The sequence below is a fragment of the Muntiacus reevesi genome, chromosome 3 (genome assembly GCF_963930625.1).
Source record: "Muntiacus reevesi chromosome 3, mMunRee1.1, whole genome shotgun sequence".
Classification (NCBI taxonomy): domain Eukaryota; kingdom Metazoa; phylum Chordata; class Mammalia; order Artiodactyla; family Cervidae; genus Muntiacus; species Muntiacus reevesi.
The window spans coordinates 158,259,318-158,286,031 of NC_089251.1; the positions used below are offsets into that span (position 1 = coordinate 158,259,318).

Here is a 26,714-nt window from a genome sequence, read left to right on the forward strand (position 1 = left end):
TTTTAAAACTTTAAAACGAGCAAAACTAAGGACACACACAAGGATTTTAATATAACCTTAATGGTCTAACAAACCTCCCAAACGGAAGGAAATGCAAAGCCAAGTCAACCTATCAAGTGTAACTTACAGGGACAGGCTCCAGGCTGCAGATCTTCCAGGCCACGGGACAGCTTGCTGTGGAACCACCCACCACCGCCCCCTCCGGCTGCAGATGCCCCTCTTGCTGCCGGACGCCTGAGCCCTGGTGCCGGCCCGCAGGCAGGCAGGCAGGCGCGTGGCGCCGTGAGCCCACAGCTCTACTGCCGCCTTCGCGATGCGCTGAATACCAGCACTGCACCGGCTCCCTCCTTGTGGTAAATTTGAGCCTCATCAACTTTCATAGAGAAGCATGTACCTAGACCAAATTAGGAATATTAAATCTTCCACACATGGGCTCAAATAGGAATTATTTTGTTTAGTATAATGAAAAGTCAATTTTTTAAATATCTGTAATCCTTTGCAACACGAGGCACCAACAGGGAGCAGACATTCCAGCAAAGAGTGATTGTCTGGAGGGAACTGATCCGAGTCCCGTCCTCTGCCAACAGCGCCCCGCCCCGCGCGGGCCTAGGCCACGTCTTCCAGGTAATCGGCGACATCACTGAGCTGCGACACCGTCAGGTCCTGCGTCAGGTCCTCAAGCTGGTCGTTTGGAAGAAAGAAGAGGATCGGTGTCAGCAAGAAACAGCTGTCAATGCTTCTCAGCATGCTGCTGTAACTTAAAAAGTATCATTTTATACTCTGCCAGCTGACTCACAGGGAACAGTCCTTGTCCTGGCGTGGAAAACACATACACTACGGCATGTAACATACAAGCCAGTGGGAACCCGCCGTACAACCAGGGAGCGCGGCTCAGGGCCGCGACCACCGACAGGGCTGGGAGGGGACACATTGACACCCGGGGCTGATCCACACGGGGACCTGCAGGCGTGGGAGGGGCGGGGGGGTGGCTGGGAGGGGTGGGGGAGGGGACACATTGACACCCGTTGCTGATCCACACTGATTATAGCAGAAAACAGCACTGTAAAGCAATTGTCCTCCAAGTACACAATTTTTTTAAAAAGTCTTCCTCCTCACTTCCTTCTTCCTATTTTGAAATTGGCGAGGATAACAAGAGCTGAGCTGCCAGATGAACTCTACATTAACAAGAAGACTGCTAAAATTACCAATTTGTAGTTCTTTTGGTAACTTTAAAGCAGTATTTTCAGAACTCTTTAGGATAACATAAGGTGAAAAGGTAAGAGAAAACAAACTATTACAAACTTATTAGTACACTGTATCAGGAACCAAAGAAGGCACTTCACATACCATCAGGTAACCTTCCAAAGGACTCTATAAGGGAGGCATTAACACCCCCATCTCAGGAATAAGGAAACTGAGGATCAAAGGTTAGAGCTAGCGGAAGCAAACACACATCAGAGAGTAAGACTCAGGCCCAGATTCGCTACACAACGCTGCCTGTGTCTAAGGCCTTTCCCCGCGGTCGTCTGTGACAGGCAGAGTCCCACCTCACTCGGCAAGGCAAGCTTCACCCCCAGGGGGGAGCCCCCTCAGCTGAGACGCAGCCTCCCTCGGTTCACCGTGGGCACCAACACCCAGCCAGAGGTGCCACCTGACGTCTCACACCCGAGGTCTCACGCCCGACACACACCTGGGCACTCTCCTCTCTGCCGACAGACAGCTCAGGTGTGGATCTCCATACCGAGGCGTGACTTTACCCCTGAGAGCCTGTTAGCGAGGTCTCGTCCCCCGGCCTGCTCAGGGCTCGCCGACACCCTTCAGCCAGTCTCTGCTTCAGCTCCGGCACTCAAGGGGCTCCTCTGCAGCCACCGCCCCCCAACAGGGCCTTCTCTGACGAGGACCCCTTGCCTACACTGTCTACACCCGGAGGCAGTGGGCTCTGCCTCCAGTCCTGACCCAGTGGAGTGGACCTATGCCCACAGCAGTGAAATCCCAGTAATAACACACAGGCATCTCACAAGCAAAGCAGGCCACGACTGGAAACACTCATGACAGGCATCGAGCCCAGATCTGGAGCAGAAACTCCACCATAAACCTTTCCTAATTTTCAACTGCTCTTCTCCTAGCTTCTGAAGCTCCCCAGTGACTCAAGGCAACAGGCATAGACGGCACGCCCCAGGGAAGGAACAGCATCGCACTTTATCACTGATGTTGGCGTCATCCATTTCCACAGAGAAGTCCTCCTCAATCTCTTCCCCAATACTCAGCTCACTCTTCTCTGAGCGATGGCTGGTGCTAATTTCAGGAAAAAAGAAAAATAACAACTCTGATTACAAGCATTTATAAAGAGTAACTACCATTCTTTCATTTTTCAGGTATCTTAATTCTTTAAATAAAATAGAATAAAATACTTCATGTCATTCATTCCATACATCCCATCTCACCTGATCCTAAGCTAACTTAGCAGGGGCAGCAGGAACAGTCCAATCCACTTAACAGACGAGAAAACTAAGGTTCACAACAGTGACTACGGTCACAATGGCATGAAAGAAGAAAACCCAGATTTTTAAAATTTAATTTCTCAAAAGTATGTTAGAAAGTAAACATGAATCCTAAATTGGAAGAAAAACTATCAATTGCATAAAATCCTCACACTGATTTAATTACTTCCTAATTAATTATTAGCCAAGTCACAGATTATATTTTCTCTACATTTATAAAAAAGCTATTTGAAACAAAATATCAAGAAATGTCATCTGGATCAGAAAAACAAATTGAGAGGGTGATCTGTTTACGCCAGTTGTGGACAATGCCCACCGCTGAGATCAGAAAGGGGAGGCAAAGCACTGGCGACCGCGACCACACTGCTCCTGTGGCCTGAGTCCACCCTTCACCGCTGGCTCCTCTTCTGCGTCTCATGAGCTCCCTGAACATCAAGGAGAAGTCCTCATTCAACTGTGACATCAGAAACATGCTTCACAGTCTAGGGACAATTCTGGATTGACTCTCTTTAACTCACGTTCAATCAACACAAAAAGAGAAGACAGACACTAAATAAGCACAAATGTGATTTTGGTCATACTGTCCTGTTCAGAAATTGTTTACAATTTATATATTTCTTGTCCAACCATTTTTCTTACCTATTAAAATCATCAACATAGTCGTCATCTTCTCCAGTCCCTGGTAAGTTTAAGAAAACATACATATATATTTACAATAAACACACCTCACCATATCGACAATTAGACATACACGTTTCCTTCAGAAACTACCCCAGGCAGACCGAGCAAAGAGTGAGAACCAGCTAACACAGTGGGGACCGCTGGGCTGCACCTGAATCTGGGGAAACTAACCAGCCCCTCACTCGCCTCCAGCTTCTGCAGCCGATTCCAGGACGGCCACCACGCAGTGTGCTGGAGCCGGCCATCAGCCACTGACCGCCTGGTTCTACGGAGAGCTGAGCCCCAGGCCAAATCTGCCTACAACCCGCTTCCGGGCAGCCTGTGAGCTGAGAGGGACTTTACAGTCTTCAGCGACTGTAAACACACCAACGCTGGACACAGACGGCACGTGGCGCACAGGCCGGAAATGCCCGCTCTGTCTCTCTGCAGAGCGCTGACCTGCGCGTTAAACACGCAAAGTGCACGTCTGTGAACACGAGCACCTCTGAGAACATAGGGAGCTCCAGATAAGCTGGCTGACCCTTCACTGAAGATTTCATTCTAAAAACAATCACTGGAAAGTAATCAATACTGAAACTGGAAATTTAGTTACCTAATCCAAGTGATCCAATTTTATCATTGACCAATTTAACATCTTTTAGAATTGGGTTTCCCCTTTTACCTGTGAACAGGAAAAAATATTCACATTAAATTGTCTGTTAGAATACAACAGTCTTTAAACCATGTCAACTTTTTTTTCAGGGTCTGCTGACACATAATAACTGAACACTAATAAGAAATTACGAATTGTGACTAAATACACTGCATTATTCATTATACAATAAGATATGTTTACATTTTGTATTACACACCCCTTTTAACTACACACTACTATAATATACAGACCTTGTGTAGCCATACTATATTCTTTTTTGGAACTTGGCAATTGAAACCATTTTTACCCAACCATCGGATGTCAACCTTCCATAAGAAGCCCTACTGGGTATGAATTCACAGACTATTCTTATCAGTTTTATTTTTCTATTAAACTTCTGCCTTCCGCTTCAACTTAATGGCTATTTCGTGGACTACGCTAAGCTCCTCGCGGCTTTGTTTTTCAGCCGTCGTTCTCAACGGCCTCTCTGAGTCACTACTCCCGAATCAGTGTTAACAGCGGCACGACCATGGTATTCTGGACTCCTTCCCTGAGGGTGACAAGGCCACAGGAAAGAAGAAAAGGAGGGGAATGGACGTGGCGGCCTAACAGACGCGTGGCGAGTTTACCAGCTGCCGAGACGCGCCACAGGTGCCTGCTGTCCGTGCCCCGGAGACCCCGCCCACAGGCGTGTCCCGTCTCACCAAGGCTCAGCCGCACTGCGGGCACACTCAGTCGTGCCCGACTCTGTGCGACCCTGGGGACTGCAGCCCGCAAGGCCCCTCAGTCCATGGGATTCTCCAGGCATGAATGCTGGAGTGGGCTGCCATCTCCTTCTCCAGGGGTCTTCCTGACCCACGGATCCAACGAGCACCTCTCACGTCACCTGCGCAGGCAGGTATGTTCTTTACCTCTGGCGCCACCTGGGGAGATTATGCAAACTGCCAGAGCAATTTCCTAACAAAGATCTACTCAAAGAGGCACATTTACGCTCTAAACAATGGCAGTCAAATCCTGTATTTACTCTGATACAGTATACAAAGTTCATCTGCATGCTTGCTACATGTTTAAGGCTATGCCTGTAAATCCTGGGTCTTGTCACCATCTGTGTGCATCAAGGCCACTCCGCGTCAAGCTATCAATTCCCATCTCGGCTACATATAAAAACATACAGCTGATTCAGATTGCCAAAGGCAGAGGAGCATTCTAACGTTCTTACAATGATTACTGTGATTTGTACGGAATCTCTGATGCAAACTTTAAAAAATTAATTGTACTTAAATCCTACATAACTCATTTTAAATGTCCAGCAAAACAGAGATGGCTTAAAATTATATCTATTTATTATATAAGACAGCTATAAACTCAATTTTCTAAAAGTATTTTCATGGCATAGGAAAAGCAAATACAAACAGTATAGAAGATATGACCAGACTCAAAAGAAATTTTAAAGGTTAACAAAATATTAACTGAAAATATCACTGAGTAGCAAAATTATAGGCTGTTCTTATGATTTTACATATATTTTTATGAAAAAAATAAATGATCATACACAATTAGAGGAAAAATAGCAGCAGCCTTAGAAGTACATGTCTTTAATCAGCAAGTCTAGAACTTTCAGACACTCACTTTCAGTCTCTTTCAATGAAGGGGCTCCAGCAAGGGAGCTGAGTCCACTTTTTAGGGGGGGCGCATCAGAGAGCGATGCAAGGCTTCCTGCTTGCTTACTGGGTTCACTTCTCCTGACGAGAAACAAGCATGCAGTTAATGGCGTTCTTACCCGCTGCCCCTAACACCTAAGCAACTTGAATACATCTCACAGGCAACACAGGCGCTGGAAAACAAAGAATATACATGTCACAGATTGAAGCCAAAATGTGTACCTGCAAGGCAAAGTAGACTAAGAATCACTGCAAATTCATGTAGGACATTATCGCCCATCCAGAACCTTCTCCCACAAACAAACCTGCCGCTCCTCAGCTTCACTGTCTGTGCTGCCTTGGCAGTCGCTTCAGGGGCCCAGAGATGAAGGCAAGGGACAGCGCAGGAGCCAACGGGCGCCGTAGACACGGCCCGGCCGGCCAGGCCACGACGACCCCGCCAGCTGACCCCTGCTCAGAGCAGACCGCCCCCTCCCGCGGACGGCTGACACCACCACGCGCGCCTGGCCTGCCTCCTTGCACTCTAACACTGCGCCTCTCACCCCTCCAGCACTCTAGGAGCCCCATCCCTCTCTGACCTCGTTTCCAATTTCCTCTTTAAAACTTGGTTCTTCTCAACAACATACATGCGTGCTGCTGGCTTTCCCACCGTGACGTTTCTCACCCGTGTCCCCTCCAGCCGTCTCCACGTCCTCTGCACCCCTACAGTCAACTCACCAGGAAACCACTCGTCACCACAACCCTCCACTCTCGGGCTCTCGAGCCCACCCTGACCCGCCCCGGCCCGGCCCCCCTCGAGCAGCCTGCCTGGGAAGGCCCCGGCCGGCCTGCACAAGCTGAGCACGCGTCCACCCTCCTCCAGGTTCCCTTCCCGCCGCGACCCTGCCTCAGGGGCCCTTCAGCTCCCCCGCCGGGCCTTCAGCTCAGAGGGATGAGTCCTTCCTGTCTCCTCTAGCCCAGACCTCTGCCTTCACACCCACACTCACACCTGAAAACAGACTTCCTCCTGTTGACAACCTTCTTAAATGAGCGGGTGGGAAGTGAGGTTGGATGGTCACACAGCCCCCTGTGCAGCCAGCCTAGCTCTCTCCACTCTTCACCTCAGTGACGGCAGTTCCAACCTTCTAGTGACTCAGCCGGAGAAGGCAATGGCACCCCACTCCAGTACTCTTGCCTGGAAAATCCCACGGATGGAGGTGCCTGGTAGGCTACAGTCCATGGGGTCACGAAGAGTCAGACTAAGCGACTTCACTTTCACTTTTCACTTTCCTGCATTGGAGAAGGAAATGGCAACCCACTCCAGTGTTCTTGCCTGGAGAATCCCAGGGACGGCGGAGCCTGGTGGGCTGACGCGACTTAGCAGCAACACCAGTGGCTCAGCCCAGGAATGGATTTGCAGGTACAGACGCAGCAAGGGATGCTACGAAGCAAATTACCAGCAAATCCCTTTGGATCCAAATTTAGACTACATCCCTAGCCAACTATCCTCACCACTTCCACCTGGCTAACCCCACAGCGTCCGCCTGCAGACCCAGCAGCCAGGAGATCCTGTCACAGCGCAGGTATGTTCTGGTCCCTCTGGTTCTCAGACCCCAGGGCTCCGGGACCCTCACAGTGGGGCCAGGCCTGGCCATGGCGCCCCCCAGCCCGCGTCCACCTCCCACAGGCGCCTTGGCCCGCGCCTGGCCTCCTCCCCTCTCCGAGAGCCCGCCCTGGGGCTGACGCCTTCTCTGACAACTCGAGACCCAGCGGCCCTCCACACTCGCACTCCTGCCCTCAAAGCTCAGTTCCCCAACACGGCTGCATCCCCCAGACACGGCGCCTGACGGGCCCTCGCTGATGCTGCCATCCCAGTGTGAGTTCCCAGACGCAGAGCCTGCCTGCCTCATCACTGCTGCGCCTGGCATGCGACCGGCACGCACCACACACCTATCGGCTGAAATCGTTAATGTCCAGGTCTTTCAAAACCTGGACTCTTTAAGCCCTAAAAGGCTTTCAGGACACAAAATCAGACTTATGAATTCAATAATTACAGACCATTGGTAGCTCATTTTCTTAAACAGAAAATAAAACATGCAGAAACTCCATTCCTAAGCCTCTGGTCTGATAACATAAAAGCACAGGTTACTCACCAACCATACGCTGCTTCTGGTTTAGGAACAGGGTCATCAAAGAAAGAATCCCCTTCCAGGTCATCTTCATCTGGACCGGGACCCGCTTTGGCGTTGACATCGAGACTGTTGTTGCCTAACAAGGATCCGATTTTAGCTTCATGGGCCAGTAAGTGAAGACTACTTCTGCTCTTTGGCTCTGATGATGAGATACTGGTATCGCTGTGACTGGCATCATTGCTGGCCTTCTAGAAAACAGGAAAAGACAAAAGTTCTTGGTGACATGAAAGCTAGTTTATAACTAACTTCTGAAGGGGAAAAATGTCAAAAATATTTATACCATCCCTTTCCTCCCTCCCTCCGTGGAAATACCTTTACCCGGCCCATTCATAAACAAACTCTCCCATTTCCTCCAACATATGTATCATTGCTTCATAAATTACCTTAATATGTTTTCAAATGGCAAATGAAGAGCATAATAAAGAGGCAAGGAGGGGCATCATCATTAGTACATCACATAATTGAACCCAGGAGATACACAGAGTGTTCGTCAGGAAAACTCACAATTTTCTACCAAGGGCATCAAGATGAAAGTTTTGCGAGTGAAATTACCGGTCTTAATTCAGACTTTCAGTGACTCCCTAATCCACACCTTCCTTGTGCATCCATGGACACATGTATATGTATGTTTCTATGTGAAAGTTAAAGTGCTAGTCGCTCAGCCACGTCCGACTCTGCGACCCCATGGACAGTAGCTCACCGGGCTCCTGTGTCCGTGGAATCATCCAGGCAGGAATACTGGAGTGGATAGCTATTCCATTCTCTGGGGGATATTCCTCACTCAGAGACTGAACTCGAGGCTCCCACATCGCAGGCAGGTTCTTTACCATCTGAGCCACAAGGGAAGTCCCCTGTTTCTATATACCGTAAAGCAAAGCATTCACTCTCACTCTTATTCTGCTGACCTGGGGATGTGAGCACAAAGCGTGGGTCGTGTTTTCGGTCAGCCCTGCCCTTCACGACCAGATTGTGTTCTATTCTTGGTCAGATTTCTTTCTGCCTTTAGACATTTCTACGTCAACAACAATAGAAATAATGAAACTAAAAAACCAGGACAGCAATAATAAAAGGAGCATTTATGGAAAGCCTTCAAATGTTTCCCATGGTTACCTGACTTTAATCCTCAAAGTAACTCTATGGTATGTGGACGGGTTCTGTCTTCTCTGCAGAAAAGGAAATGCAGAGGCATCAGTCACCTGCCCAGGCCTCCAGGGGGGGTCAAGAGGTCTGCTATCAAAGTCTGATTCCAGAGGTTAGCACAAAAGGCTTATACAGAGGAGTCGTATGAAACTGCAGTTGGTATGGGTCAGAGATTTAGCCCCGACACTAGAGGGCAGCACTGAGTAAGACGCCAGGAGCGGGGGACGAGCGCTCTCCTGAACACGGAACATGTGATGCCGTCTGTGCTGTGTGTGTGCGCGCTCAGTCGTGTCTGACTCTTTGCAACCGCATGGATCCCACGGAGCCCGGCAGGCTCCTCTGTCCATAGAATTCTCCAGGCAGGAATCCGGAGTGGGCTGCCACTCCCTTCTCCAGGGGATCTTCCTGACCCAGGAATTGAACCCGGGTTTCTTGGAATTGCAGGCAGACTCTTTACCATCTGAACCACCAGGGGAGGCCCTGTACTCTACTACTAACTATGTAATTTTAAGAAATTTAATGTTCTCAGGCATGAATTCCCTCAAGAACTGAACCAGAGTAGTCTTTTCCAACTCAAGTTACCACGACGAGTTAAGAAGAAAGGGATGCATGGTTGGGGAAAAGTCGCTGACTGCTGAAGCAGGGCAGTGACAGCACGTGTTGTAACTGATTCCACGAGACACTAGGATGGTTGTACTTCTAACACGGGTATGGCGGGGACGGTGCAGTAAGATACACGCCGACATTTTCACACCAGCTAGAAGCCAAGGTTAGTCAACAGCAGGTAAGACACGCGCTGTACACTCCATGTTATAAATGCAAAGAAATAAATGGTTGTAAAGAGATGTCTGGAGAGACAAATACCAAGTTATCACCCTTTCAGACAACATAGGATATTTTCAAAGAAGCAGACAGTTTTTCAAATTTCCTCACAACCTTCTTGAAGTTTTCCTGTTATTATCAGTTAGAGACACATCAACCACTTATGTATTTCTTAATAAGATTCATTCCCATTATAATTTCTGATTTACAAATGTTTTAAAAGATTTATATCTTTTCAAAGAAATATACATTTGGAAATAAATACCCTGAATTATTGTGCTTTTTAAACACATTTATGATTACAGATACTAAAATAGTATCTCCTTCAAAACACCCCTGAGAAACCTCAAAAGGATGCCTGACAAACAAACACAAATGTAAAAGCACATTACAAAAAATAATCGTCATTTCAAAGTCTCTCTTCCCATGAATTCACATCATCAACATAACTTAAGTTCATATATTGAATTATCTAAACTGAATAACTAATATGTCCATGATTATTTTTGACAGGTTTTAGCAATATTCTTGCTATGAAACAAAAGACTAGTTTTAGGAAGACAAGTTTCATGGCATAGCACATTATGATGCTCAACATAATACATACTTTTAAAAATAGTAACTTGTTTTAACATTATAGTTCTATTTATCTATGGAGTAAAAATTAAACTTTAAAAACACTCAAACTTCTTTGGAAGTGTTCCCAAAATAAATTTCTAAATCACATAGGAATGTGTCATTACTTTATAACTGGTTCTTTTTTTTTTTTTAAAACCAAAAAGACTATTACCTAACTGGGTCACTAATGAATTCACTAAACTTGATTCCAAGTATTTTTTGCTATTAAACAAAAAAAGAAACCCACACTAACAAGAGAAACATTAATCAAAACATTCTGTAGATTAAAACAAAAGTACTACAAAACTTCAAGAGCAATTTTCATCGAGAGCCCACACTTTTTGAGCAACATCAACTCACGATGTATATACCCTGGGATCTGTTTAAAAAAACTTTTACCATGGTTTAAGACAAGTCTTATAAACTTCAGTTACTTGGGTCTCTATCACCTAGATGTGGATGAATCTAACAGCTAAGATTAAAAATTGTTTAAAATGAAGTGTGACCAGAGGCCCTGGCAATTATTATGAGTTAAATTGTGATCCTCCAAAAAGTTCAGTTCAGTTCAGTCGTGCCCGACTCTTTGCAACCCCATGAACCACAACACGTCAGGCCTCCCTGTCCATCACCGATTCCCGGAGTCCACCCAAACCCATGTCCATTGAGTCAGTGACGCCATGCAACCATCTCATCCTCTGTCGTCCCCTTCTCCTCCTGCCTTCAATCTTTCCCAGCATATGGGTTTTTTCAAAAGAGGTAGCCAAAGAGGCTTCGCATCAGGTGGCCAAAGTATTGGCGCTTCAGCTTCAACATCAGTCCTTCAAATGAACACCCAGAACTGATTTCCTTTAGGATGGACTGGTTGGATCTCCTTGCAGTCCAAGAGACTGTCTCAAGAGTCTTCCCTAACACCATAGTTCAAAAGCATCAATTCTTCAATGCTCAGCTTTCTTTACAGTCCAACTCTCACATCCATACATGATCAATGGAAAAACCATAGCCTTGACTAGACGGACCTTTGTTGGCAAAGTAATTTCTCTGCTTTTTAATATGCTGTCCAGGTTGGTCATAACTTTCCTTCCAAGGAGTAAGTATCTTCATTTCATGGCTGCAATCACCATCTGTAGTGATTTTGGAGCCCCAAAAAATAAAGTCAGCCACTGTTTCCATTGTTTCCCCATCTATTTGCCAAGAAGCGATAGGACTGGGTAACACGATCTTAAGTTTTCTGAATGTTGAGCTTTAAGACAACTTTTTCACTCTTCTCTTTCACTTTCATCAAGAGGCTCTTTAGTTCCTCATTTTCTGCCATAAGGGTTGGTGTCATCTGCATATCTGAGGTTATTGATATTTCTCCTGGCAATCTTGATTCCAGCTTGTGTTTCTTCCAGCCCAGCATTTCTCATGATGTACTCTGCATATAAGTTAAATAAGCAGGGTGACAACATACAGCCTTGACGTACTCCTTTTCCTATTTGGGACCAGTCCGTTGTTCCGTGTCCAGTACTAACTGTTGCTTCCTGACCCGCATACAGGTTTCTCAAGAGGCAGGTCAGGTGGTCTGGTATTCCCATCTCTTGAAGAATTTTCCAGTTTGTTGTGATCCACCCAGTCAAAGGCTTTGGCATAGTCAATAAAGCAGAAATAGATGTTTTTCCGGAACTCTTGCTTTTTCGATGATCCAGTGGATATTGGCAATTTGATCTCTGCTTCCTCTGCCTTTTCTAAAACCATCTTGAACATCTGGAAGTTCACGGTTCATGTATTGCTGAAGCCTGGCTTAGAGAATGTTGAGCATTACTTTACTAGTGTGTGAGATGAGTGCAACTGTGTGGTAGTTTGAGCATTCTTGGGCATTGCATTTCTTTGGGATTGGAATGAAAACTGATCTTTTCCAGTCCTGTGGCCACTGCTGAGTTTTCCAAGTTTGCTGACATACTGAGTGCAGCACTTTCACTGCATCATCTTTTAGGAGTTGAAATAGCTCAACTGGAATTTCATTACCTCCACTAGCTTTGTTCATAGTGATGTTTCCTAAGGCCCACTCAACTTCACATTCCAGGATGTCTGGCTCTAGGTGAGTGATCACACCATTGTGATTATCTGGGTCATGAAGATCTTTTTTGTACAGTTCTTCTCTGTATTCTTGCCACCTATTCTTAACATCTTCTGCTTCTGTTAGGTCCAAACCATTTCTGTCCTTTATTGAGCCCATCTTTGCATGAAATGTTCCCCGGGTATCTCTAATTTTCTTGAAGAGATCTCTAGTCTTTCCCATTGTATTGTTTTCCTCTATTTCCTTGCACTGATCACTGAGGAAGAATTTCTTATCTCTTCTTGCCATTCTTTTGAACTCTGCTTTCAGATGCTTATATCTTTCTTTTTCTCCTTTGCTTTTCACTTCTCTTCTTTTCACAGCCATTTGTAAGGCCTCCTCAGACAGCCATTTTGCTTTTTTGCATTTCTTTTTCTTGGGGATGGTCTTGATCTCTATATGTGACAAACCTCCATCCATAATTCACCAGGCACTCTATCAGATCTAGTCCCTTAAATCTATTTCTCACTTCCACTGTATAATCATAAGGGATTTGATTTAGGTCATACCTGAATGGTCTAGTGGTTTTCCCCACTTCCTTCAGTTTAAGTCTGAATTTGGCAATAAGGAGTTCATGATCTGACCCACAGTCAGCTCCCGGTCTTGTTTTTGCTGACTGTATAGAGCTTCTCCATCTTTGGCTCCAAAGAATGCAATCAATCTGATTTCAGTACTGACCATCTGGTGATATCCATGTGTAGAGTCTTCTCTTGTGTTGTTGGAAGAGGGTGTTTCCTATGACCAGTAAGTTCTCTTGGCAAAACTCTATTAGCCTTTGCCCTGCTTCATTCTGTACTCCAAGGCCAAATTTGCCTGTTATTCCAGGTGTTTCTTGACTTCCTAGTTTTGCATTCCAATCCCCTATAATGAAAAGGACATCTTTTTTGGGTGTTGGTTCTAAAAGGTCTTGTAGGTCATCATAGAACCGTTCAACTTCAGCTTCTTCAGCGTTACTGGTCGGGGCATAGACTTGGATTACCGTGATATTGAATGGCTTGCCTTGGAAATGAACAGAGATCATTCTGTCGTTTTTGAGACTGCATCTGAGTACTGCATTTTGGACTCTTGCTGACTATGATGGCTACTCCATTTCTTCTAAGGGATTCCTGCCCACAGTAGTAGATATAATGGTCATCTGAGTTAAATTCACCCATTCCAGTCCATCTTAGTTCACTGATTCCTAGAATGTCGACGTTCATTCTTGCCATCTCCTGTTTAACCACTTCCAATTTGTCTTGACTCATGGACCTAACATTCCAGGTCCCTGTGCAATACTGCTCTTTACAGCATCGGACCTTGCTTCTACCACTAGTCACATCTCCAACTGGGTGTTGTTTTTGCTTTGGCTCTATCCCTTCATTCTTTCTGGAGTTATTTCTCCACTGATTCTCCACTGTCCCCCAAAAAGGGACATTGTAAGTCTAACGCCCAGAACTCCAGAATGTACCCTCATTTACAAACAGGTTCACTACAGATTTAACCAGCTATGAGGAGGTCATGGAGGAGGTGGATAGGCCCCTAACACAATACCCCTGGTGTCCTGATGAGAGAGGACAGATAAACACAGGGAGACGGCCCCATGAATGTGACAGCAGAAATGGGGGTGACGTGTCTACACACTGAGGAGCATGCAGGACAGCCGGCAGCCACGAGACACTGCAGAGAGGCAAGGACTCTCCTTCCCACCTGAGAAGCAGCCAATCCTGAGACACTCTGAGCTCAGACTCCAGTATCCAGAGCCTGGGACAATGCACGTCCACTGTTCTGAACTACCACGTTTGGGGGACTTTGTTACAGCAGCCCTGGGAACTAAGAGGTATTTATAATAAACATCTGAAACATAATGAAGTTGTGTCTTTTCTTAACAGAGAGGCCTACTGCACAGCACCATGGCAGTCACTAAGTGACCTTGGGTGAATGTCAGGATTAACACACTTTAAGGTGAACTACAGCAAAACTGTGAGAAAGCTTTAGTGGATGATTCAGTTTCTCTAGTACACTTACACATTCAAGATTTTAATCATTTCTAGATTAACAGAAAATTAGCATCATAGAGAAGTTTCACAGAGAAATTACTGTTTTTCCAGTAGCTGAAAACTCAATTATCATTAATTCCAGGTCTTAAAAACCTTGGGGGTGGGGGGAGGTGGACAAAAGCTTGCTTTTCTGAACTAAAGGCTTAATCTGCAGTGTTCCTGAGAGAAACATAAAGGTTAAGCGATATCCCAGCTCTGCAACATTCAGAAGCATCTGTCCGATTTTAACTCTCTTCTGTGCCATGCCTCATCTCCCCTCCCCCTCCCGTGTCTCCTGCCACTCCTGCACGGGGAGGCGGAGTCTTCACACTGAGCCACCTAGGGAGGCACGTCAACATAACGCTGGGCTTATCCCAGAATTCCGAAAACAAGGAACAAATTAAGAAATGTCATTTATTAAGAACTTGAGGACAAAAAAAAAAATCTCAACAAAAATTAGCTTTAAAACACCTGAAAACAATTATGAACAGAAAGGATAACCTTTGATGCTCCATTTAATGTGATGATTAAAACTGCTTAATGTTAAAAACCAACAAACCATCTAATAACTTATTCAGTTTTTTCATCTGAATGGTAAAAACCTTTGTGGAGCGTAACAAGTCTATTTTAATTTTTGGTATTTTTTTCAGACAACTAGCACCATGCTTGGTACAACAAAACAGTTTACAATTAAACAAATTATTACAGATACGTTGGAAATGTTAATACACGTTGAAAATGTCTGAGTCAAGAAACACCTTCCCACCCAGAATTTACGCACCTTGTATTCCACCTTCACTATCCATCCTTCCCTGTCTCACAACATTACAAAAACAGAACGTAACTTTTATTTCTACTAAATTAGTTCAAAACCTTAGATTTTGCTATGTATATTAACAGGTTTACAAGAGTAGTAAGTATGAATTAGTTATCCATATAACTGGTTTTTTAAAGTTTATTTCTGATATGACTATAGCTTCTCTGAAAATAGCCCAAAGTTTCTAAATGAGCAGTTAATACCTACGCCTCACCGCAGGCAGAGCAGCTCCTCCTGCAGGGCGCCCGGGCACGGGCCCCTCACGGCTGGGGCAGCACTCCCAGGTGAAGGTGCCACCGCCTACGGCGTGAAGGGCTCCCCCTGGAGCCCAGCTGCGGACCAGCCCTGACCGGAGGCAGCCTGGGATCTGGGCTGTCAGGGTGTGGAGGACGCTGGGCTAAACCAGGGCCCTGGGCGCCTGCTGCATGCACAGGGCGGAGCAGGAAGGCGCGGCGGGAGAGGGACATGCTCCTCTCTCAGGCTGGAAGCAGGCAACACGGGGACAGCACAGGCTCCTTGTGAAAGCGACTCAGAGACACGAGCAGGAGGGAGAGGGGAAAGCAGCTTCCAAGAAACTGAGCAAGTGCTCTGGGCTCAGGAGGACAATCACGAAATAGGAGGGGCTAACTTGCAGCCTGCAACTCCAACGTCCGGGCGGACAGACTCTCACTGTTCAGAGCACACGAGGCCCTGCTCGGAGCAGAGGAAGGGGGAGGCCTGGGGCCCCAAGGCCGCGACCAGCACACAAGGTGAAGCGTGAGAGGGGCTCTGGTTCTACGTATCAACTTCCTCCAAACGTCTCAGCTTCTCTCAAACTCACCACACCAACATGATTTTAAAATGTGACACTATGAAATACACTTTTCAAAAAGTACAAGAAGCTGATTTAAGACATCAAAAAAAATTACAATTCATACTTTCAATATTTTTCTTAAGGTCTGTCTCACCTCTGCCATTTGATCATAAACTGCTTAAGGGAGGACCCATGTTAAAATTTTTCTTCCTCTCAGCACTCAACACTAAAACTTTCACTATGTAAATGTTCAAACATACTCCAATACATTTTAAAACATCCGCTCATGTAGCAGTGCATAAGAACAGTGTGAACAAATATAATAACAGGAGCTTACCATGGAAACCACTAGAACTAAAGCCAGCTAACATAGCAAACACAATTTTTCAAAATCATTCAATTTTGGAAGTCTTGACCTTAGTGAAAAAAATTTGTACATAAACTAAGACTCAACAAGGACTAGTAATTCTCAGAACTGAATGTTAAATAATTTGATTTTACTCTAAATAAGTGTAAGAACTACCTTGGCAACTAATAACTCTCCTGAGAACTGTAATATTTAAATATTATAAGCAGCGCATCTGCCAACTTACTCAAAGTCTGAGACCTTTTGGGGAGGAAAAAAAGCAGCCAAGGCAGCGACACGGAGGGTCCCCGAGTCCACTGCGGGCTGGCGCCTGGAGAGCCAGGGCTCGGAGAGGCTGACGGACGCGCAGGGCTGAGAGCTGTTCAACACGAGCAGGAGTGTCCTGAAGGACACCAGGGCTGGCCTCTCGGTTGCCAACTAGAGCTTATCCAGAAAGTAGTCTGATGCTCTATTTATCTCAGATAAAAACCATCGGGTTAAGAACACATAGGTGAGCATCCACTTAAGAGGAGAGTAAAGTAAGAGGAAGGTATTTTCAACTTTTTCTATTGCCGACAAATCAAGGAATTTTCAAAGCAAAACTGAGAGTAGAGTTTTAAAATACAACAATATGATTTTCACCTAGGTAGAAAGTTAAGTCAAACTACATTTTCTTTTATGTCACCATGACTTTGGCACATTCTGCTCATAGACAAAGAAAGCGGTATTTCAAAAGGAAACATAACCCTAGGCTAAGGGGAACTGGGCCCCCGGGGAGGCCCGCAGGGGGCTGGCGGTATGCCCGCCCAGCCGCCCTCCTCTCACCCTCCCGTGTGTTACCTTGGCACCAGACTGCTGCCCGCTTGTCTTCTTCTTACCTTGTCCTCTATACCTTGGTATCTGAGCATGAGAATAAAATGACATTTTACCACAAAATAGAAATCTTTAAAAGTAAACTAATTCATACCAAACTAAAAAAGATTCCTATAGAAAATGTCTTAAAAATAGAAAATCTAATTAATATATTCTTCTTTGAAACAGTTTTTTGCCTTTTCTTGACACTCTTCCTAAACTCACGCTGCAGTTCATGTCCAGCAGTCACGGGGTCACACACGGGGCCCGCAACCTCACCCCGCCTGGCTCCCTGTGTGAGACTCACTCCGTCCCACTCTGGCCAGTGGCACCCCAAGAAAGCCAGCCTTCCATCCTCGCAGCTTCCTTTAGGAACCAACTTTCTCGGGGGGATGCAGAGCAAGCGCATCCAGGCTAGGCTGAACCCTGGGCCTGGCCACAGCTTCCTGGGACTCCTAGAGCTCTTCAGGCTGATGAGGTGCCCTTCTTAGAGCCCCAGACACTCGGAGACCTCAGAGAGAGAAGAAAGCTGGCCAGAAAGGGGTGGGCAAAGTACTGGGACCCCGAATCAAGATCCTGTAGGACTAGAGAGGAACCTCATTTTAATTGCCAAGAGCATGCCTTGTCTTCAAATAGCCCCAGCCAGCCCCACTAGAGACGAGCTTTGGTGTCCGAAGTGCCCACGGCCCCCACAGGCCTAGGTGCTGAGGGAGAGCTCAGGCAAAACTGAAGACCATCAGAAGGTGGTGGCGATCACCTGGAAACAATCAAGCGTCTCCAGGTTCACCTTAAAAATTACCATCACTTTTCATTTCCTGACTTAAAACTTAAGAGTCTCATGATCATTCTCATGATACAGCTTAAAACATTTTTATGTACAGAGAACAGAAATACATAATACATACAACAGACATTAATATATCCTCCTGAAGACATATAATATGTGGAAAGTCTGTATTGCTAACATGCTTTCAGAAATAACATCTAAAAAGAGAACTTCCAAATAACTCAGTGTTACAGGTACTAATAAGTATTTTGGAACATGCATTAATTTTAATCCCACTAAAGCCAGATATTCCCACAGAAAGCAAAGCTTTCTTTCCCTGCGGCTCCTGTGTGGCACTTAACGTGAAGAAAACATCAGACTCACAACCTCGCTCTCCCTGCACAGCAGTTCCAGCCTGACGAACATCGTGGGAGAATCCTTCCTAGACCAACACCTGCCTCTCGCCCCAGGAAAGGCTAACTGGACCTCAGGGAACAGGACACCAACCACCAGCATGATGGCCTCATTCCTGGTTAGGAATAATGCACAACATTCCTTGGACTCCCGAATTTAAAAAATAAAAAGGAGCCACAAAATCAAAGAACCAGCAACAAACAACTGGAACCATTCACTGGTGTCTACTCCCAGGCATCCGGAAAAGAAAGGAATCTAGCAGTGTGACTGCTGCTCTCCAGAAGCTCACCTGATTCAGAAAGACACAGCTGGTGCCGTCGGGGAGGACGTGCTCCACCAGAGGTGCTCACACAGCACTGCAGACCCACGCCCCGCGGGGCAGGACCGGCGGGTTCACCCACCGCATGGACGGAGCGCCACCCAGCACAGGGGAGGACGCCCTTCCTGACGGTCACCCTGCCATCCACCCCGCAGGACGGGCAGCTCTGAGTCTAAACTCCAGCAGGGGTCCCACTCCATTTCTTCTCCATTACCCAAATCCCTGAAGTCAGAAGGCCGTAACTTCAACAGCTCACACACACACACATACACACACGCACAACTCATAGACACATGCACGCATAAACACACACAACTCACACACATGCACACACTGAGACACACACCTTCATACAGATGCACGCACCCAGACACACAACTCATACATACACGTGTGTGTGGATACACACGACACGCACACAACTCATACACACATGCACGTATAGACAACACACAACTCACACACAGACACACCCCTCATACATACACATGTGCAGAGACGCACACACATGCAGAGACACACACAACTCACACGCATACGCATGCACACCCACACAAAGATAACCAGAGTACATAAACGTTCTTGTAAATTCTCAAAATAGCTCATCAATATAAAAAATCATAATAATGTACAATTCCAAATCTGAGCATCTGTCTATAGCATTTAACACAACAATTTTATACTCTGGAACTTAATATTCTGAAATTATAGGAATTTAAAAGTAAAAAATAAGTAAACTTCCTTTGTTAATTGGACCAAATGTTGAAAGTATGAAATGAATCCAAATATCCTACATTTCTGTTATTTAACAGCATATATCTTTCTACAGTACAATAATCAAAACACTATCAACAAAGCAAAAGAATTAATTAAAAAAAATTTTTCATTAGAAAAAGTAAATTCAGTATTTTAAAAATGCATAATACTAAGATACAAATATGTGGCTCAGCATAAAAATCATTGATGAAACAATTTAAGAACATATTTACCTGGCATTTAAAAAAACATACTGACTTGTATAATGGTCCCAAGGAGCTTATTAAAGTTTCAGAAGATTCTCATAAATAAAGATTCCAACAAAGGATAAGAAGCACTTTCAGCAACAATGACGCTCATACAAGACCAGCGGCAGCAGCCTTGGCCCGCTCACCTTACTGGGAGGAGTGTGTGCGCCTGTTTTCCCTTCCGGTGACTTTGGAGGAGAATGTGTATCAGACAGGTCCAGCGCACCCTGAAATATTACATGGTTGAAAATTAAGACACATTTAAAAATAAAGCATGAAATACTAGTTATATACCTCAATAGAATTTAAACATTTAAAACCACTACACAATGTTGCCATTTTTCTTTCTTCCTATTAATATAAATATCCTTAGGTTTTCTCCAAATTTTACCAAAACCACAAATAAACCTCAGGCCACATGTATTAATAAATACGCCCCTAGCGTTCTTTCCAAGTGAACCTTCTCACTTTGCTTTCCCTGCTCTCCACAAAAACACCACCCTCTGATTCTCAAAGATCGTCTCTTTCTTCCCTCCCTGGACTTACTTCTTTACTTCATTTGGTCTCAAAAACAAACAAACAAACAAACAAACAAACTCATAAAAACAAGCAACTATGTCAAGAATGCAGGACGAGGCACTCAGCTCCAGGGGCTGCCAGGAGAGAGAGGAGGAGAGCAGGGGCCCGCGCACTGCACAGCGGGGCGGGGAGAGGACCACCGTTTCAGGCGGGAAAGAGAAGAGACAAAGAGAAGAGACAAAGAGACAAAGAGAAGAGACAAGGCAAGCAAGCAAACGCCGCTCTAGGGTACGCTCTGTCTGGCCGAAGTGCAAGCTTCCAGATTTCGAAGCCAGGCACGAGGCTAGAAAGCCAGGTGGGAGCACATCATGCGGGGCCTCATGGCTGAGGAAGGGAGCGCTGCTCAGTCGTGTCTGACTCTGTGACCCCGTGCACGTAGCCCGCCAGGCTGCTCTGTCCATGGGACTCTCCAGGCCAGAACACTGGAGAGGGGACCTGTTCCCTTCTCCAGGGGGTGTTCCCAACCCAGGGAGCGGACCCAGGTCTCCCACATTGAAGGCGGATTCTTCACCAGCTGAGCCACAGGGGAAGCCCACAGCTGAGGAACCTGAAGGTTATGCAGTGTCATTCCATACTCACTGCAATGTTTAAAGAGGGACAAAATAGACAAAGGGCTGAATTTTAGAATTAATTCAGCAATCATGAACAGAAAAGACTGAAAAGATGTGAGCCCAGCAACCTGGTTTTAAGGAAGGTTTAAAATGCACATTTTGAGGCTTCCCAGGTGGCACTAGTGGTGAAGAACCTGCCTGCGTTTCAGGAGGTATAAGAGATGCAGGTTCCATCCCCGGGTTGGGAGGATCTCCTGGAGGAGGCAGTGCAAGCCACTCCAGTATTCTTGCTGGAGCATCCCATGGACAGAGGACCCGGCAGCCTATGGTCCAGGGGTCGCACAGAGTCGACTAAAGCAACGCGGCATGCACACACACACACAATGCCCTTTTGGTGAAAGCATCTCTGAGTACAGTGGGCTAATCCACAGCTAGTTTTCTTCTCCAGCATCAAAAGTCAAAATGAGGTCAATGAAATCTACGATTTTTTATTTCATTATAAAAATCACAGACTGTTTCCCCTCAAAGTGGTAAGGACTAGTAAATGACAAAAGGGCCAAAGCAGATACCTGTGAGCGCGCTGCTTTAAGTGTCAACCCACTGTGTGTGCGCGTGTATGTACACCCACGAATTACTAAAAGACGACACCGGGTATGAAGGAGGGAAAACCAGCCAGCAGTAGAGCTGACACGTCCAGCCCAACAGGAGGCTCTGCGTCCTGAGCGGGGATCCGCTTCTGGAGCCACAGAGACCCCACGCCCAGTCCACGGGACAGGCCTCAACCACGAACCAGGCAAACTGAGTGGGAAGCTCTGGACCCACCTGTCAAGAGTTACAGATGGAAAACGCACTTACTGAGTCTCGATTCCAAATCTAACCAACCAGACAGGAAAGCTCCTATTGGGTCTCTGAGGCAGACATTCTGCCGAGCAGGGCACAGAGAGCTTCCAGGAACCAGCCTTTCTTTCAGGAGCTGCTGCCAAAGCCACAGGGCCCAGGAGGGACAGTGACAACTCTTACTGAGAAACTGGGCCGGGCCCGAGCCACGTGACAGGGACAGAACCTACACAAACTGAGACGGAACGTGCAGACGGGCCGGGCGGGTTGGGGTGGGGGTCACTTCTGGTCTGGTGCAGCTTTCACTGTGTTAGAAGTAAAGACAACAAAGTCAGTTTTCTTTCACAAAGATTCACACATGCCAGTGAGTTAACCAGGTGAAGGGCTGGAAATTCTGGTCTCAAGCCTGTGACAACGATTGGGCTGGGCTTGGGAGTCCTGTGTTCAGTCCTAACAGCAAAGGAAGGAACAGGAACAGTGGTCATGGCCTGCCCAGCACGGCTCCCAGAGCTCCGTGACGCGGCAGCCTCTAGTCCTCGATGCAACCACAAACACACCTGACTCTCTACATCTCACAGGGGCGGGACCCGAGGCACGCGGAGGTTAAGTGGCTGAAGACAGGCACACACAGGATGGAACGAGATGCACTGTCGCCCAGGCAGTCTGGCCCCAGAGCCCAGGTTACTGCCAGGTGCTGAGGCAGGGAGAGCGAGCCAGAGAGACAGCCGGCAGCCAGCACCGCAGGAGGGGAGCCAGAGAGCAGAGAGAAACAGGATGAAAGGGGCAAGCGGACAGACCCAGCAGGCAGGCCACAGAAGCCAAAGACGCATCACCTCCACCCAGACCAAGGTCCAGAGACAGCAGGGACCAAGGCCACCTTTTAGTTCACCAGAAGCTAGCACAGCAGCCTCATGGAAAAAGTTCACACCAGAAACTGCTCGACTGTTACGAATGACTGAGCCCCAGTGCATGAGCTGCAGTCGGGGCTCACCGCCTTCTCCAACGCCCTTCCTGAAACAGCTACCGTTCTCTGCTAACTAAAATCACCACCCCTAAGAAGTGTGGAACTCATCATGGACCACGGGGTCTGTCCTCTGTGGTGGCTGGGTGTGCTCAGTGCTCAGCAGTGTCCGATTCTCTGCAGCCCCGTGGACTGTAGCCCGCCAGGCTCCTCTGTCCAGGAGACTCTCCAGGCAAGAATACTGGAGTGGGTTGCCATTCTCCAGGGGGTCTTCCCAACCCAGGGACTGGAACCCAGGTCTCTTCCATCTCCTGCACTGCAGGTGGATTCTTTACCCGCTGAGCCACCATGGAAGCCCTAATTTAAACATCCATTTCCTTATGTGAGCACATCTTGACTAGCTCCCAACTCCTCTAGAACAGATGACTTGCTTATATTTTATCTTTTAATTAAACAATCTATTTAGTATGCCTTTGATGCTACAGGTATTCAGTCAAGCTTTAATGATTTTCAAAGATTCTAATGGGAAATACACTCTGAGACTCTCCAAATGGAGTAATGGCAGCCCATAACCTTCCAGGTTCCTACCTACCCACTTCTATTCAACCAGGTATCTGAGACAGTCACAATGTTGTCTGTGTAAGTGAAACAGCATCTTGATAGAAAAGTATTGTTTGTAAAGGAAATCAGACTGTTAATCTCATTAGCGTGATTTCTAAAAAAAAAAGGCTAAGAATCAGAAATACAGTGGCTAATTTAAAAATTACAAAAATGTCTGGAAACTGCAGAATCAACAGTTTAAAGTTTTCAGCCTAGTTTTAAAAAGATTTTAAGTTCAAAAAATTGTTAACAAGCCTACAGCTCAGCCTACGTTTAGAAGCAGTAATAGAAATAACGACCAGCAATCCGTTGGGTGTTCTCAGCATCTCACATGCACCAACTCATGCGTGTAAGCCTCCCAATGCCCGAGTGAAGTCCACAGAGGAGCCGCCGGAGGGGAGTCACGTGACCAAGGCCAAACTCGGCTAGTGGGGGAGCCAGCAGGGGCTCCACACACGCGGCCCCTGAACCCCACCCTCTGAGTGTCCCTCCCCAGAAAAGGCACAACAGAAAGAAAAAAAAAAAAAAAGCGCAACAGCAGCAGCCCCAGAGCTTCTGCGTCTACAGTTTTCATCAAATTGTGCATTTACACAATCTCTGAGTATGTCTGGTTTGATTTGAACGAGTGGCCTCTTTTTATTTCAACCTGACTCAACACATGTCAACTAATCCGCACAGCCGCCCTAGATAGGCAAAGAGTGGAAAACAGAAACAGATAACAAAGGACAGGACTGTACTCACTTCCCCACTGGTTGACCCTTTTTCTTTCTGTTGACAGCGTCTGATCACTTCTAATAATAAGGGTCCACCCACAGTACCTTCGGCTTCAATAATTCCTAAATCTCGGGCTAAATTCTCTCGACCTTCAAGACCTTGAAACTGGGAAAGAAATAAGATGTAAGAAAGTAAAACAGAAATGCACAGAAATATAGCAAAATTATTTTCAGAGGCAAAAGAAAAGTATTTTCAAACTTAAAGACATCCCTAATCTCAAAGACATCATTTTTCTAATGTCTCCATTTTTAAGACTACACATCTCCACATTTAAAGTCCCCATGAGCAGATGCAGGCTAACACTGGAACAAACGTACTCTACAATAACAATTCTGTCAAGTTCTGTGAAGCAGGGACACTGGTGCCAGCTGTCTAACAGCTCAGATGGCATTTAAGAAACTAAGACATAATCAACTATAAAAAATAATCTTTATGCAAGACACTCTCAATTGTCCAATTTTGTTAACTTTCAACTTGTAATGAACCCATCTGTGTCAAAGGCGGTTTCAAGGACAGACATTAAAAAGCATCATTCTTACTGTGCTAGTTTCAGGCTGAAAAACTGCCAAGGTAAAGTCAAGATTAAAAAATTGAAGAAATTCGGCAACGAGACTGGCCACCAGCCGGCCTGCAAAGAGCAAAAGAGAAGGTGGGAGAGGATCTTTAGGAACCCAAGGCCTCGTCACCGACACTGGAAGTAAGATAGCTAAAGGGAATAAAGTTTCTCTGGGTTTTAAATTACAATTTCTTCTCTCTGAATAATACAATTAAGGGATAAATGTCTCAGTCTCCCTCATTATGATTGTCAGGCTGAAACAATAAATAAGACAATATGATGTTCTATAAATGGATTAGACTATTTTGCTTATAACTTTACAGTACATCAGTTTTCTGTAATAAAACTGTCTTTAACCAATAATGTTCCATAGCCAAAGATTTTCAATAGCAAATCAACAGCTGTACAATCATATACAATTTAAAATGAGAACTTCTAATAATTGACACTTCAAAAAATAATCTGAGATTCCTGACTTATCTCAAATGGAGTTAAGATTCAAAAATTCAGAGACAGACAAAATAAACAACAAACATCTTACCATCTTTTGTATTTAAAAACTTTTTCAGGCTCTCATTAACTAAAGGAGTTTTGTTCTGTTAAAAAAATGAAATATCATTAAGCATTACATGTTCGTCCCCAAAACTACTACAAAATGTAGACTAAAGTTTAATTTTTTGGCAAGATATTAAATAAAATACTGTCACACAAAAAATCATGATTAAACCCATTCTGTAACTACTGATTATTACAGGAACTGTTTTTTTATTAAGGTAAGGACTGAGATACTCAATTTGGAGATTCGTCCTGACAGCAGCAAAAGAAATTTTTAGGTGTAATAGTAATGGATTTTAAATGTTAATGAATTAGAGGGTCCCTGGAGCATAAGGGACTATGAAACCATTTCTTCAAGTGTTTCCAATTTCCCCTAAGAAAAGGGATCGATGAGATTTAGTACTGACTTCAGAGCTCCTGTGATAACTTTCCTGAGGTTACTCCAAAACTCTAAAATATACATGAAAAGAGGATAATCTTGACTCTCCCCTAACAGTAAAGGAGCATAATCTTTAGTTCAAAATTATCCCTGGCTATACACTACTATAAACAGCATTTCAGGATGGTTTTTCAGCAATTAGACCTTAAACGAAAATGAATATCGTCATTAACGTTTGTAGATTTCATACCTCGACTTTTTCTTGCTCCTCCAGTGCTAAAAACACAGCTGCCCGGAGTTCAGCCTTTAAGGGGGGTGGAAGAGGAGAGGAAAGGAAAAAAAATTATCTGCAGGCAATTTTCATGGCAAGAAGCACAAACATCGAAATTCCCAAAGTCAAAACGAAAACCAGCAAGATTATAATGCTAAGGAGGCAGGTGCAGAGAGAGGTCAGAGGGCATCCTGACACACTCTGAAGGTGAGGCAAGCTCTCAGGTCCACTGTTCGTGCCCCTGGCACTGCCTCTCTCAGCACCCATCTCTCTGGTTTAAGCTGCGATGTCCAGTCCTTAATCATGCCCACCAGTACTGTGAATGAATGAGAAATACACTCCAAGAAACAAGCTGCTGGACATCCACAACCCGCCCGTTACAGCCAGATGGAGGGGCTGGCCGACCGGCAGCTCAGGCCAGGGGCGGGGGAGACCCAAGGAGTGGGGAACAACTCGACCACCGGACTGTGGGCGACGGGACCATCGGAGGCGGGGCGGGGACCACGGAGGGGCAGTGGACAACTGGACCGCCAAACGTGCAGCGGGGATCAGAGGGGACAGCGGGTTAGCTGGACCTCAAACGTGCAGGGGCTGTAGGCGACAGGACCCCGGACGCCGACCGGCGTCCTCCGACTAAAGCCAGCAGGGCCCCTTCGTCCGCTCACCGCCGCACCGCCCGGGGCTCCCCGTGACTGACCCCCGAGGTGGCCGGCGGCTCGGACCCCAGCCCGGGCGGCCCGTCCGTCACGCCCCGCGCCCCTTTGTGACGCCCGCGTCCACACGGGCCCCACGGCCCGCCGCCCGCCCGCCAGCTCCCCGTCCCCCGCCTCACCTTGATGCGGTTCAGGACCCCGCTGTTCTCCAGCGTCTGCACCAGCAGGTCCCGCAGCTCCGTGTCCTCCTCCGCAACCACCGCGGCAGCCGTCGCCGCCATCTTGCTTCTCCAAGACAACCGCCCAAGCCGCGCCAACGGCCGCCGGTCGCCTCAGCCCGCAGGGCGCG

The 26,714-nt window shown here is 46.3% G+C and overlaps 1 protein-coding gene across 6 annotated transcripts; it reads right to left on the reverse strand.

The window, feature by feature from the left end:
* CEP43 (centrosomal protein 43) lies at positions 1–26,714 on the reverse strand. Of its 6 annotated transcripts, XM_065930989.1 has the most exons (13): positions 26,545–26,714; positions 25,692–25,745; positions 25,049–25,103; positions 24,491–24,579; positions 23,919–24,056; positions 19,796–19,876; positions 17,135–17,194; positions 7,610–7,836; positions 5,446–5,558; positions 3,775–3,843; positions 3,141–3,180; positions 2,199–2,295; positions 1–681 (listed from the first exon to the last, which is right to left on the reverse strand). In XM_065930989.1, exons 1-13 carry the CDS (start codon positions 26,644–26,646, stop codon positions 607–609), a joined length of 1,200 nt encoding a protein of 399 aa, XP_065787061.1. In that variant the 5' UTR covers positions 26,647–26,714; the 3' UTR covers positions 1–606. The 6 variants fall into 6 exon arrangements, with proteins under 6 accessions (XP_065787061.1, XP_065787064.1, XP_065787063.1 ...); XM_065930992.1 differs by lacking the exon at positions 23,919–24,056; XM_065930991.1 differs by lacking the exon at positions 17,135–17,194 and having other exon boundaries at positions 7,610–7,833.